Genomic DNA, 15,993 nt, shown 5'->3' on the forward strand with positions numbered 1-15,993 from the left:
TTACCCAATTGTTTATTTAGCTTTTCTTTCCCCAGTTTGATCGGACAACTTTAATTGAGAAAACGATGTCGTATGAGGGTTTGCTTGAATCCTTCGCATTTCATTATTCTGTTTTTTTTCATTTTCATTTTTACGATAACAGTAAAACACACTGACCTCAGAAAGAGTACCCAAAAGAAAAACGCTGATCAAGGAAGGATTTCTAGGGTTTTTTTTTTCCGTATCAGTAAGCGATGGCAATGGCTGCTCTCAGACGCGAAGGGAGGCGTTTCGCCCCTCTGATCTCTCCCCGGCCAATTACTGCTGTCCGATCCTCTCCTATCGTTCCCACTCACGAGTACCGATCTCATTTTCTCGATCTCTCACCACATCATCTCTCATGCATTTTCATCGCATTTATTCTTTATCTTGATTTCTGGTTCTATGATTAGAAAATCAGGCAAAAACAAACTGCTTTGATTTTTTTCCCTGTTTCCCTAATTTCTTTCCTGATAACCAAATGGAAGATATTCTATTTCGCGTCTGGGAGTGATTCAGTTTTCACTGTTCCGAGCGAATAAAATTTTGCATAATGTACTTTTTGAGTTTTTTGCCCTTCTAATTTTGTGTATGTTTTCCCCCATTTGCTTAAAAAATGAACTTTTTTTAAAGTAAGTATGGTTTCATTTATCTGTAATTAAATTAATGGTTTACGTTTTCTGGTGATGGTTTCTTTTTTTTTTTTTGCGATGAAATACGTATCTGAAATAAAGCTTAAACAGTTGGTAGTGGCGTTTTCAATTATTCGATTTCCCTGAAGAATGGACAAAGATGAAATTATCAAAATTTTGATTGAACCTTGTAAGATTAATAATGAAATTCATATGTTCGGGTTTTTTTATGTGATGTGAAGTACTAAATAAATTAATTTGGATGACAGATATGAGGGTCCGATTGGTGTTCGTTATATTTCAACTCAAGTCGGTAAGATATGTTTTATTTTCTCTTTGTTTTTTTATATGATGTTATACATACTTGCTTGTTGCCTTTTCTTTTACAGTCCGGGTTCTTTTTGAAGGTTGTACTTGTAACTTGAGTGGTGATCTATTATTTTGATAAATTATTTATGCAGTTAGAAACCGGATGAAGAGTGTTAAGAATATTCAGAAAATTACAAAGGCTATGAAGATGGTTGCTGCCTCAAAGTTGAGAGCAGTTCAAACTAAAGCTGAGAATTCCCGAGGCCTCTGGCAGCCATTTACTGCACTTCTTGGTGATCTTCCCAGTATGTCCACTAACAAGCCTCTGATATGTACCCTTTGCTGAACAAACTCGATTAAAGTTGGTTGTGTTCTCATTGCATTTTGCCTAATGTTTTTTATCAAGTTGTTTACTGCTAGTTTGTTCTCTGCTCCATTTATGTTGAGCTGGTGCTCATGTTCTGAATTGTATGGGGCAGTGGCTTAGTTTTTCATTCTACCTTCTCTATCTAGAAGGTTTACAACAAATGTAACTTTTATATTTGATTGATGACTGAACAATTTTGGCAGACTAGCTGCCTTTTAAAAATTCCTCCCTAGTTCGTAGTGTAGTTTTGAAAATTAGGTGAATATATTCTCATAAAATCATGAATATGTTTGTATGCACTTGTTTGTTTAAAGAGGCTCTGATTAGTTATGACATTGATTCCCTATCAATAATTTCTAGCTTGATCAGTTAATGACTATTATTATCTCGATCAATGATACCTATGCATAGTAGTGAGTATAACTGAAGTTTTAGAAAACTGGATGCTAAATATATACTCCCCATCTAAAAAGGTGCTACGTTAGTTGGATTTGAGTGAGTTTCCGATATGGGTGTTCAATATGGGTATATTCAATTTGTTAAAAAGATTTTCCATGTATATGTAGTGTTCTTGGAGGGTCATATCCCTCTATACCCATGTCTGAAAATGTGTTGGACATAGGTTTCAGACATGGTTTCCTCAAGAAAAATGAAAAGTCAGAGCAACATAGAATGGGGAAGTGTTTTAGTTTTAACCTGTTAATTAACCATTAATAACATGCTTTTGAAATATAAGGTTATAGGGTCTTTGCCTGTCTACTATATTTTTTATCCTTATGCAGTTCTGCTATATTGTTTAATGATATTTTACAGTTTTACTTATATCAAATGTATCTTTTTTTTTTTTCTTGTCAGCCTCATTTTATTAATATATCTTGTGACATTGTTAGGTGTTGATGTCAAGAAGAACGTTGTTGTAACCATCTCTTCTGACAAAGGTCTCTGTGGTGGAATTAACTCTACATCAGTCAAGATAAGCAAAGGGATCTATAAGTTGAACTCTGGTATATCTCCAAAGAAACTCGTAATTTCTTTTTTTTTATCTATTTCCCCCCTTATTTGGTGCATTTTGGGTTCTTCTTATGAGTTAAATATCTTTATTTCCGTAGGCCCTGAAAAAGAAACAAAATATGTAATTCTGGGAGAGAAGGCAAAGGCTCAATTGATTCGTGACTCAAAGAAGGACATTGAGTTGATCATAACTGAGCTGCAGAAGAATCCTTTGAGCTACACTCAGGTCTGTTTCTGTGCTTTCATTTGCATTCGGCAGTTCCCAAATGGAAGAACCTTTTAGTACAAGTTGAAAATTTGATTGCTGTAATGAATGCTCGATTCATTCATTAAGGCCTTCTGTTGGTCATGCAGGAACAGGATATTTAGACCTAATATCTTATGTTTCAGTAAATGCACTAGTTGTTGACTGTTTCCTTGCGATTTAGTCCAGAAGGTGCCAAATTGAAATAATCTGGTCATATGATTGGCAAGAACCTGTAATTATAGAGTTTAGTGTGATAATTGAAGATAATTAAGGTTTGTTGGTATAAAAAAACAAGGCTTCTTTTTTATGGAAAAAATACAAATAAAGGTTCAATCTACCTGCTGGCCTGGGATGCGAATAATATACACTACAGTAATATAAGGTAGCTTTGAAGTTTGGAGGACAGATGCTGATCCTAGATCTCATTTTTCACAATGAACGCCTTAATAGCCTCTCATATAGGGTTAGCAATTTCTTCACCCAAGCCAAAGCAAATTCTTATATAATTGTTCTTTATCAGTTAAATGAGCTAATATTTACGTTAGCTTTTCAACTATTGTCCTCTCACTCTGAGTTGATCTCTGAAGTAGGAGCTATTAAAATTGATTGAATGGAGTTGTAAATTAAAGAAAAACATAATAATGGAAGGAAACCTTAAATAGACCTTTTGTATCAAATTCTAGACCAAGGGAAACATAACATTAACACAAACTGATATCAGTTCTAGCTTAAATAGTACTCCAATCATCTAACATAATAAAGACGGCAATTCCAAATTTTCTTGAAGTTTAATCTTGACTTTCTTCAATCTACTTTTGTGGAATCACCTTGTCTTTGATAAATATCGGTCTTCTTTTCAGTATTGTAGATTTCAATTGATTGTCTTAACATCTCTTGGATGGACTGGAATTTTCTGATGGAGATGAATTTCCATTTTATGGACCTTTTCTATTTCTTTTCACCATACTTACAAATATTTGCACATTCAGGTCTCTGTTCTTGCTGATGAGATCTTAAAGAATGTGGAGTATGATGCGTTGAGGATTGTCTTCAACAAGTTTCACTCAGTAGTTTCATTTGTGCCGACAGTCTCAACTGTATTATCACCTGAAGTGAGTAAATCTTTCAGATTGATAGTTATTTTAACCCTGGTTAGTTGCTGCTCTGGTTATTCTCTGTTTTTCTTTTTAATTTGGTGTTTATTTGTATAGATTGTTGAAAGGGAATCTGAATCTGGGGGAAAGCTTGGTGAACTAGACTCCTATGAAGTTGAGGGTGGTGAGACAAAGGGTGAAATACTTCAAAATCTGGCTGAGTTCCAGTTCTCTTGTGTAAGTCCCTGCTGTTTGAAAGAAATGTCCTTATTTCTTGTTATTCTGCATGAAAGTCATACCATGAAGGCATGAACTACAGGACTAAATAAATGAACCCTATGTTTCAAAATTTTGAATTTAATTGATACCCTAGGTCATCGAGTGTTGTTTTATGGTGACAAATGATTCCTATTATTTCAGAGATAAAAATAAAAGCATAATTGGTTATGTTCCTATGGTTTTTATAGAGCTCTATGTTTCCTTGTTGCTAATTCTTCTGGCCAGTGTTGCCGTGGCAAAACCTTTACCATCTCTTTGTCTAAGGAATCTGGATGAACAAATACTAACAGTTGCAATTTAATCCGTCATCTTGAGTATGCATACACCAACTTATCTTTATACTTGAAAAATCTGTCAAAAGAAAAGTACAATTAATGTTGTCTTTATTTTTGTCATTTTCCATATCTACTGGAATGTGCTATAGTCTCTGTAATTTGCCATCTAAGCATTCTTGTATTTCCCCCAGGTCATGTTCAATGCGGTTTTGGAGAATGCTTGTAGTGAGCAAGGAGCAAGGATGTCTGCTATGGATAGCTCAAGCAGAAACGCCGGCGACATGCTTGATCGCCTGACTCTTACATATAACAGGTCTCATGCCTCCCTCGTTTTCATATACATTAACTTTCATATGAATTGATTTATACACTTCATTAGTATTCTGTTGTCACTTATGTTGCAGGAACCACATTTGTTTTACCTTTTATTCCTTTTTCATAGCTGAAGTAGATTGTTTTTTTGGTCATATTTGTGTTTCAGAACCCGTCAAGCTTCAATCACCACGGAGTTGATTGAGATTATATCTGGAGCATCGGCACTGGAAGGTTAATTTCAAATATTTTTCACTGCTAGATTTTTCCAGACAGTAATGAAATAAAATGTCAGTGCACTGTTTTTTTTTTCTCTATACTTACTGGTGCTTTTTTGAGTGTTTTGCTGAGGCTCTTCAATAATCTCCCCCAGTATTAAATCTTCATTTCTGGGAATTAAAATTTCTTTTTTCGATGGTTTCAACTAGCCTTTTGGTTCATGCAACACTGAAAATTCAATGATATTGGAAGGATATATCCTGCTTTTTTTTTTCCCCTCTATAAAATATTCACTTAGCTTTCTCTTGTTATATTTTGGTATTTTTCCAAACTCAATTGTAAATGACAATACTCCTCATTTTTCTAGTACCTATGAAAATAGCATGTGACTCAAAAAAATTGAAAAACTAAACACATATATCCGGTACATATTTAATCATCGAACAGGAAAAATATATAATACAAATATGTACAATAACTGAATTACATGAAAAATAATATGAATGCAATAAGAGTATATGATTTGTTTGTGTTTAAATTTATATAAATAAATGTCTTGAAAATATTATTATGATAAATAAAAATATATAAATACATGAATTGTCAATTCTACGATATAGATATTCAGGTTGATGTGAATTATAAATTAATAAGATTATTGGGTATATAAAATGTAAACTATTTTACATATTTGAAAATTTTCATTTTCATTCCTTTTCCTTAACGTAATAATTTTCTAGGTTATGTTGCAAAAAGAATATATTCATATTGAGGGTAGAAATAAAAAGCCAAGAAAACAAACCCCATAAAGATGGAAATCAGCTAATAATTCTCCTTGTGAAACACAAATATTGTGTTGGTTTTGGTGGAGAATTTGGTGCACAACTTCTCCAACTCTCTGGCCAACGTCATTGGTCCACAGTAGAAAACCCCTGTCCAAACACCAAACACCCCAACTTTCTCAGCAGTTGATTGATATATATATAAAACAGTAATCCACGTTGTTACCTACACATACACTAAAGATGTCTCGGAAATGTACAAATATTCGATACTCACATAAAAATTTACAGGTAGCATAGATGGTTACATAGCTTGTATTCAAACCTAAGATAGTGAAAGTTGAGGTTTTCTTACCAATCCTTGCCCCTCTGTGTCTTCTAGCTAATTTTGAGAAGATGTTGAACCAATTTGGTCGTCCAAATTGTGTGCGTACCTGCAATATCTCATCACTTTTAAATTACAATATTTTATTTCCATATTCGCATCAAAAAATATTTCATGTTTTTATTACATCAACCTAATAAATTTACTTATCATATAATAATTCAAGATTTTTATTATAAATAACACAATATTAATTGACTAACATGACACAATTACACAATATGAATACAATAAAAAGTAACTAATGCATGAACATGTCAAAATCTATATAACATAAATTATAAACATGTCAAAATCTACATAACTATGGCATAGAAACACGATATGAACCTAGTTTAATTGAGTTCATACTCACCGGGGTTCGAGAGACAATGTCAATGCCATACTTGGCTTGATACAGAGATTGAATAATGGTGATTAAAGCCGACCGAGCATCACCCTCTTGATATACACTGGTTAGGAAATTGAATACCTCTACAACAGCCTAAATAAATAAATTTTCTATCAAACGCAGTTTAAGCATAATAACTAGGATTGCTTCTAAGTAAAATATTTCCTTTTGTTTCTGAATTTGTTATCATTAACATTTGGGAAAGGGTAAAGACAATAAATAAGAAAATTGGATCGGAAGTTAAACTGGTATGACTTCTGAATCATCAGTTCAATCAGTCTAACGAATTATCTAATTAACAATATGTATTTGGATTAATGATATGATCTTTAATAGCTGACCCAGGGATTAAAGGTTAAAATTTTTACAGATTGAATCAGTTTTTTACTATTTTATCGGATTTCCCCTTTTTAAAGATGTATGAGATCGTATAGACCACTGGTCATCTACTGAATAAGTTCAATTGACCGGTTCAATCTGGTTTTTTCAATAATATATAAAGAAGTAACAAGGATACTATTGAGACTAGAGATTAACCTGCTTTTGGTTTGTGTCTGCTATTTCCTTCATGACATCCGTGAACCAATTAAAAGAGCTTTGTTCTCTTGTAACCCAATAAAGATAAGCTTTTAATGGAATTTTCTCAAGGCTGCCTTCTCCACAAGCTGCCTACATTATGTTCAAAACACTTGATGTCAATCTAAGAATGAGAATTTATTTGCTATGTCGCTTAGAAGTTAGACCCTTTGTATTTTCAAAACTGTGTGTTTGACACTTTTAGTCATGTTCGGAAATATATGAAAAAGTTTAGATCAGTGTCAAACACATATCAGTATTCAACACTCAATTCAAGTCTGAATAACATAGTCCACTTGAATTAAATTTCATAAGAACCTATTGAAGAACACAGGAAGATGAAGTTATTACATGATTACTGGAGGACTTTTTGAGGCGGGTAGCAATATCTTTGAGGATGCTAATGAAAGGAGTGATTCCTATGCCAAGACCAACCATTACCACAATATCATACTTGATGTGGTCTTGAGAAGAAGCACCATAAGGTCCATCGATATATATTTTTGGATACTGCTTTAGTCCTGTTAGTATTGCCTGAAAAAAAAAAGTGAAGTTCATTTCATTATTGCTCTTCATTTTGTCCGAAGTATTTATGTTTGAATATTTATTTGACACATATTTGGATATGATTTAAAGATGTATTCCTTCAAAAGTTCTTCAAATACATGAAAAAAAATTAAATATATCCATATTGAACATACATCTGTATTCGATGTTTGCTCTTGAGTCCAAATAATAGATTGGTTCAGATTCGGCTCTTCATTTTTCTTAAAATAATTAACTAAATAATGGTAGAAGATAAATTTTTCAAGGGACTCATCAAATATACGAGAAGAAAAACCTAGAAGGGATTGAATATACCTAAACCAGACATATAATTATATCTGACATTTATACCCAAATCTGAATATATATACACATTTACCTCCTCGAAGAGACTATATAGCTGACAGCTCCAGTCCCCAAGAGTTTTGATATGCACACTCAAGTAATCATCTTCTGGTCCACAAGTTAGGGAGAATGGATGCCTGAGGACCAAAAGTAGTAGTATAATATCATTGAGAGGGGTAAACAATAAAAAAAAAATTGAAATGTTATTCAACAAGTTAGCCATTGCCAATTGATTGAAGCAATTAAATTCGGTTTACTTAGTTTTCAAATTTTTAAAATTGAAACTGAACCAACCGAATACTAATCTCTACATTTGAAACATCTAGCTTAGGTTGTAAAATATTATTACAGCATGCATCATCAAGTACTTTACCATTCAAAGGGTGAAATTTGAGGACATTGGATGAAAATATACATGCCACTTTTGTGCCTAAAACCTTTTGGTTTTTGCAGTTTGAGAGACAACACCTTTCCTGGATATAAGCTTACCTGCCATTGCAATTCAGAAACACCAAAATGGATTTTATGAAAGTAATAATTCTTCTCTTTGCATCTAATAATTGTTAAAGAAAATTGAGCAAAAAAAAAAGTTCTATAGAAACTATATACCTTCAAGATTTCCACTTCAGAAAACCCTGATCTTATAGCTCGAATTATCCTCTCTCCAGCATATAATAAAACCGGTATGGCGATGTACATCCATGTCTACAAAACAACGTTCTTAGCATCACAACTCATGTCATAGTTAATCAAATACAATTTCGGAGATTACAGGGATTCAATGCTATGAGATTATACTTCCTATGTACTCAAACTCGGGTGTATATTTGGAGGTCTTTGGAAGATCATACATGTCATAGGTGTCAAACACAAGTACTCTAAGAATAATGAAGAGTCGAAACAAGATAGCATACTTCACTAACTGACTGCTTAGCTACCCTCTCTCTTGCAATCAATTTTCCTAGGCTTCTAACTGTATTACTCGAACACGGATGCCAGTGATATGATGATTATATGCTTGGCACAGTATATTTAATAATTTTTTCAAGGTTTTCATGTACTTTTAGAATCTTTGGAGGATTATGTCTGCATACCCATGTCAAGATCATATATATCGGATATAGATATGGGACATGGATGCTTCAAAGTTGACAAGAAGTTGCTATATTTAGGACAGCAATGATTTAGGGTGAGCACAACATTTGCTATATATTATAATAATGTTATAAAATCAGGACATTCTATTGCTTACCGTTTTTTCAACTAAATTATCTGTGAGGAAGAGGAACATTGAGTGAACAATGAGCAAAGCATAAACCGGAACAAACAGATGGTGGGAGTACCAAAACGTATTGTATCCGGTGACCTTTCTGACAGATCTCGGAAGGGACGGAGACTGGCGACGAGGCCACTTGGTGGCTAATGGAAATGCTATCATCATTAACACCACCATAGCAATCCCTGATGCAACCTCAGTTGTGGACAATATCTGGAAATATGATGGTTGTTGATACCCAAAGTTAGCTGCAATAGTTTGTCGAAAAACAGACCGATCTGATCCACTAATTCTTGGGAAATCACAGGCCAGATGTGTGCCTCCATGGAGGATAACACCAATCACTATCCCTCCTGCAATTACCTGCAAAATAATTGTTAACATCAACTTTTGCAAAATCTAAAAAGCTTTGAATAGGCAGAAACAATGACTTACTTTATGAAAGTTAATGTTGTCATTAAATGGAATAACGGAGTTAAGGCCAGGGTTGTTCCGCAGCCATGTTATTGTATTTCGACAAACAGGTAGAAGGATCAAAGCCATGTTGAATTTCAAGGTCTCAGCAGCTCCCTTTGCAGTGGATAAACAATAACCCATCACTTGAAAGGCTGCTCGATGACTGTATTGGATGAATTTCCACGTGAAAAGAGCAAAGCAAATCATCAACCACAACCCAATAATCCATGCTCGTCTCCAATATGAACGAAACAATATCTCCGCCTTTGATATTGGCTCTTGCTGTTGACCATGATTCTTTTTATATGAAATCGTTGATGAGCCTTTTGGTAAGATTGCTTTGCAAAGTGCTTCAAATTCCGATGCCTGCAAAAATCAATACTTAAATCATAATGTTCTTGTGTGATATGGTTAACTTTGTAATGCCTAAAGTTGATATTGTGAATTTTTTGTATGATATCTGTATTTTCTTATAATATCTAAATTCAAATTTGTATAATTTATTTAAATTTCACTTTATTTATTATTTGTATTAAATTTAAGTATTATTATTTAAATTAAAATTAAATATAATTAATAATTATTTTAAAAAATATTAAAAGTATAATAAATAATGAATTTGAATTCAAATTTATATATCCATATTCATTTAAAATGAAATCGAGTAATAGATATATGACATTTAATATATATATATCTACTCTAAATTTATTGTAGAGATTAATTATAATATTCACACTTCAGTATTACTCATAGTACCTTAATATGCAATAATGAATCAAATATTTGCAACTATATTCCAAATAATATAGTACACAAGTTTCACTCAAGTTGACCCAATCGAAATACCCATTGAAATCTGAAGTTTCATTTGAAATTTGAGAGAATTTAAATAACTTAAAATTAGGCTTGGATGAAAAATTAAACTATTAAAAAATGGGCCAACTTAGGCTTAAATATCAAGGCTTTAGTCTAACTTGACTTGACTCATTTTTAAATTGTAATATATTATATAATTTATAATACATAAAAATTAAAGTTATAGTAATACGTAATATTATAATGTAAACATTAAAAATGTGTTAAGTTGTCTATAATTAAATTTTTAATAAATGAAAAACTAAAATTATTAAATATCTAACTAAAAAGTAGTTTATATATATATATATGTATGTTAAATTAAAAACAATATAAATAACTTAAAAGCAGACTTGAGTTTACCGTTTACAAATATAAATGAACATTGATAAATTTTATAATTCATATTTCAGGCCGAACAAAAACTAGGACAAATATAAAAATATTAACATTACAGACAAACTCAATTCGACTTGTCTCATAAACATTTCTACTCCTCAATAAATAACATAAATTTGCATTTTACCATATATAATAACTTAATAAGCATATATAAGGATTGCATTTTACATAATTATTACTAACTAATTTTTAATAAAATATTAAATTATTACTATTTAGTTACTAATAAAGTCATTTCGAGTAAATTAAATATTCATAATTAAATTAATATATAATATTATTTTTAAATAATTTAAGAAATAACCAAAATTTTAGTACAAAATATAATAATCTCAAATATATACTATATATTTTTAACTTCAAGTGTTACGTATTAGAATAAATAGGGTAAATTAAAACTTTAGAATCTATATTAATAAATAAAATTTAATTGTTACTAATTAATTTTGATAAAAAAAGCTCATATAATTTCTATTTAGTTTCTAATAAAGTCATTTCGCATCCAATGTTTAGAAATTTTAAATAATTTATGAATTTACCAATATTTTAGTACAAAATCCAATTAATTTAAGAACTAACCAAAATATGTATATTATATATTGGAGATTAATAGTATATAAATACAGGTAACTTAGAATTTTGCAAATAAGAAATAAAATTTAAATTACTATTTAATTACTAATCAAACTTTAAACGTTAAACTACTTTTCTAAAAATCATTAAGTTAAATCACTTTTAGGGTCTTAATTTGATAATTTATCTCACATTAAGATTTAATTATTTTTTGGTTCAAGTCGTGCTTTGTAATTGTAATTATTTTTTACATTAGGGTATGAACTTTTATTTATTCAAACTAGGTCCTAAATTTGAAAATTTAAGTTCAGTGTGAGAATAATTGTTAAGTTCAAGTCTTAATGTGGTAATAATTGCCTAAAGTCCGGGCTTCAATATGTGAACAATTGTCAAATTCAAGACTTAAAAAAAAAAATTTAAACTCTAATATAAAAAGGTTAACAAATAATGATTAAAGCCATAGGAGTAGTTATAAAATAAAGCTTGAAGTACTAATTAATAATAGCTAATGGAACAGTTATGGACGGGGATGATAAAATTTAACAAAAGATAATATAAATTAAATCAAAATTACAATACAATTTAAAATTATGGGGCTATCACATTGTGTTACTTATATTTCCATATTATGAGTTATTAAACATGGTTTACATATATTTGCATATTTTATTATTAATAATCTGAGATGAAAATGAAATACCTGGATATAGCCTCGATGTTGAAGGTCAAGGGCTTCCATGATTAAAGCAGCGTATTCTTCGGCTTCCTTATTTTTTATTGCCAATTTATTTATAGGTGAAATTAACGAGATAACCTATACAATTTGTGTTAGAAGATTTTACTCTTTTTTCTTTTTGTTAAATAAATCGCTGTAAATTTATGAAAATACAAGAAAAGAAATAAAGAAAAAAATTAGTACATTCACCTGCTTCATCTCCCTCTCATCAATTCTTCCATCCATATTTCTATCACAGCTGAGGAAAATTACCAAAAACCAATTATATCACTGTTATTCAGAAGGAATAATTTAAATATATAATGATAAAGGAGGGGGTAATTACAGGTCAAAGAATAAAAGAATCCTAGAATCCAACCAAGGATCGGTCATGCGACACCAATAACTGTGAAGTTCACTTTTGGTGATATCCCTTTTCCAATCTCTTCTTCCTCCTCTCATTGCTCTTAACACCTCTTCTCCAAATTCCGCCGTTTCCCTCATTCCTGCATCACATTTTCAACCCATACTTAATGTGCACTGAAATTATTCTTTAATTAAAACCCTTTTTAAATTAAACTGAATATACTACGGCCAAATCAATTTCATTTTTCCTTTTTAAATTATAAGATGAAAATGTGTAGTCTTAAAATTCGGTGAAATGCATAAAAACAAAAAAGAATATAAGAAAAAGGCCAAAGCATGCTTATTTGCCGCCGGCCTTTCACATGCACTTTTTTTACGTGTCGCTATGAGAGCTAGCAAGTGGCTCTGAGCGTCAACCTTTTCATGTTTTTTTTTCCTCACCTATGCAAGAACCAAAATCCGACCATTTCACAACCTCTTGATGCCCATTTCGGCCGCCTTTAACGGTGGCCAGCTGGTTGAATCGGTTGACTACATTCCCCCACTCGTTCCCTTCTGCGTCGACGAACCTCAGCCGTTCGCCGTCGTGAGACCAGCCGCCTAACGATAACATCCCTCCACTCTCCGACATACGGAGGGGGCGGAACGGCGGTGATTCGGCGGTTTGTTGAAGCGGAGAGAAGGGATGAGGGACAACGCTAGCACTACAAGAAGAAGAGGAAGAGGAATAGGAAGAAGAAGAAGAAGGTGAGAGAGAGATGGCAATGGTGACTGAGTCAGAGAGAGGAGCTTCATCATCAATCTCCATTGATAGCAATGGGTTTGGTTTCTTGAGCTGAGAGGTTTGAAATGGTGTTAAATTTCCATGGTTCCTTGAAGGAAACGAAAATGAATTAGAGTGATGGAAAGAGAAGAGAAGTAATTTTCAGAAAATGGGAGGTGAAGTTGGAGTGGAATTGAGGAGGTAAGTGGGAAGAAATGGGAATCAAATATGGTTGTTAAATTAAGAACCAATTGGAGTTGGTCTAAGAATTTGTATTATTTGTGGAAAGTGTTTTGGTTTTATTGGAGTTGGGATCTGCATTTTCTCATATATATGGTTGAGTGTGGAGAATTATCTAGCAATTAAGTTTGAGTAGACGATTAACATTATACATACTACTTACTAGTTTTCTCGCTTTTTTAATATCATTTATTCAAATAAATATTTCTTAAGAATATGTTTATTTTTAGCATATCTCGATTTGAGTTGAGTGAAGATATTAACACCTATATTCTGTTGAGATCAAAGTAATTATTATAAAATGATTATAGTACTTCAAACACATATAAATGTCGAGTTTCTTGTGAAATATTTAAAATTTAAACGATAGCAATATAATTTAATTTTTAAATGTAACCATAAAATTTAATTCTAAATTCGACATTCACCATATTGAATTTTGAATAATACTTTAAAGAATAAGTATAATGCAATATAAAAATAATTTAACAAAATTTAAATAGACCTCGACACTTGTGGGTGTCGAGTTTAATTTAAAAATCCTAGCAGAATCCTAATTTTAAAACTTATAAATACACAACCAAACTTAGTCCTATTCTACATTCTATCGTATAAGAACTCTAATTTTAAAGCCTATAAATAGACAACCAAACTTGTTAGTATCCTCTTCTACATTCTATCGTAGCCTACATACTTTTGTATATCCGAATTCTAATTTCCAATCATACTGTAATGGTTGTTCACTTATTGAAATCCTATGACATGTTGCCGAGAATGCAACAATATTAGAGTATTCTCTTGTAGCTTGAGCTCACAGTAATATGTGTTTAGATTTGCTTGACGATAGAATCGTTACTTAGTTACTAATGTTGATTTTTATCACGCTAGTTGAATTGGAAAACTTACTTTTGTGTTGTCACTCATATTTGTTCTAATTGAATGATGGAGACTCGAGATCAATATGTTTCATCTCTCATGTAGCGACGCAATAATAGCCATGGAAGATGTAGTGTTGTTAGCAGCGCATCTTATAATAAGAAGTTCTAACCACAATCTAGGTGAGGTTCTTTATCGAGTGTCCAAAATCAGTACCAACCATAAGTTTGATTTCCAAAGGCACCAAATTAAAATGGAATGGTTAAAGACTTGTTTCAAGCATCTCCCAAAGAATCCAACACTTGGTGATATTGATTGTAATGCTAGAGCATAGATTCTTCACTTGGTCAGAGGTTTGTTGATGTCAAAAAGTTTGATAACCTATTTCATACCATATACCTCTCATTGTTATCAAATTTTTAAACGGATGATACTTACAGTTAGGGGTTTTTCGTTTTGATATGTGTATATTAGAAAGTTATGCTACGCATGTAGAGAGTGTAGAAGTAAGTAAAAGTCAGGCCAAACCAACTAATCTATGTTTTAATTGATTTCATTTTTTTTTTTGGGTTGATTCAGTTGTAAGTTGGTTTGAAAAGCCAGGTAAAACGATAAATCAAATTGATTTTGATTTTGGAAAATCAAAATCAAATTAATTAACTTTAAATATATTTTATTTTATTTTTAAAATATATAAATTGAAATTCATTTCATATCCAAACTTTGACCCAATTATAACTTATCCTTAAAATCCAAAAATTAAATTAAATTAATAATGTATATATTATCAAAAATTAAACCCAATTACTAAAATGAAATCAAAATACTAAACCGAAGTAAATTCTTCACTCTAATTTTACCCATTAACAAAACATAATTGTCTATAGAATTTGTGTTGTATTGTATTGTGTTGGACTAACTGTTACGTAGTAATTTATATGTTTTTATTTCTTAGGAAAATGTACATTAATGTGATTTAGTCGATTTTTTTGACCGAAACTCAGTTTTCCGCTGTCTAGAAGGTACAAGTAGAATTCTTTGTCTAAAATCTTAAACTCTAAATGAATTCAAAATAAACAGAAAAGAAGAAGCTATATTGGGGATCTACCTGATTAAGTAACAAACAATTAAAAATAGCGAAAGAAATTGAGAAATTGTACACACAAATTTAATGTGGAGAAACCCACCAAAGAGGATAAAAAACCACAAGCAAAAATAATTTTACTATAATAACAAAAGAACGAAGAGTACAAAAGATGGAGATAAAAACTAATCCCCGAAACTCAAAAACAAAGAACCCTCAAAACATAAACACAAAATTCTCCAAAAGTGTAATGGGTTCTAATCTTTAATGTGTGTTTTTCTAAGATTGTAAAAGAGCCTATTTATAGGTTAAATTCGTAGGTTAAATAATAAAATAATCTAAACTAATCAGAGTTCGACTGAAACAAATAAACATAGTTTAACTGAGAGATTATCTCTCAAATTTAACTAAAATATGAGTCATACTCAACAAATCTTCACTTTGACTCGTATTTCCACAACGCCATCCTTGTCAAAGCCCACCATGAGCCTATCTTAAACTATGCAAGGAATTAACTGAGTTGAATTTGTACTTAGAAGCTGGAAGACTTCTAGCCTTTAACTTGTGCACTACCAAATCAAAACTAACTCGGGTTT

At 31.5% G+C, this 15,993-nt stretch overlaps 2 protein-coding genes across 2 annotated transcripts; one reads left to right on the forward strand and one right to left on the reverse strand.

The window, feature by feature from the left end:
• The first annotated feature begins 91 nt into the window (after positions 1–91).
• Positions 92–5,050, forward strand: LOC108479562 (ATP synthase subunit gamma, mitochondrial-like). The gene is made up of 9 exons (XM_017782242.2): positions 92–337; positions 920–963; positions 1,112–1,264; positions 2,217–2,330; positions 2,436–2,563; positions 3,574–3,696; positions 3,796–3,915; positions 4,424–4,545; positions 4,714–5,050. Exons 1-9 carry the CDS (start codon positions 234–236, stop codon positions 4,781–4,783), a joined length of 978 nt encoding a protein of 325 aa, XP_017637731.1. The 5' UTR covers positions 92–233; the 3' UTR covers positions 4,784–5,050.
• A 251-nt stretch (positions 5,051–5,301) lies between these two features.
• LOC108479561 (respiratory burst oxidase homolog protein A-like) lies at positions 5,302–13,495 on the reverse strand. The gene is made up of 15 exons (XM_053022661.1): positions 12,876–13,495; positions 12,415–12,574; positions 12,279–12,327; positions 12,043–12,167; positions 10,873–10,895; positions 9,500–9,858; positions 9,041–9,427; positions 8,398–8,493; positions 8,162–8,277; positions 7,823–7,925; positions 7,249–7,431; positions 6,859–6,990; positions 6,286–6,414; positions 5,901–5,979; positions 5,302–5,695 (listed from the first exon to the last, which is right to left on the reverse strand). Exons 1-15 carry the CDS (start codon positions 13,240–13,242, stop codon positions 5,586–5,588), a joined length of 2,418 nt encoding a protein of 805 aa, XP_052878621.1. The 5' UTR covers positions 13,243–13,495; the 3' UTR covers positions 5,302–5,585.
• Between the last annotated feature and the right edge of the window lie 2,498 nt (positions 13,496–15,993).

Source organism: Gossypium arboreum, chromosome 12, assembly GCF_025698485.1.
Source record: "Gossypium arboreum isolate Shixiya-1 chromosome 12, ASM2569848v2, whole genome shotgun sequence".
NCBI lineage: Eukaryota > Viridiplantae > Streptophyta > Magnoliopsida > Malvales > Malvaceae > Gossypium > Gossypium arboreum.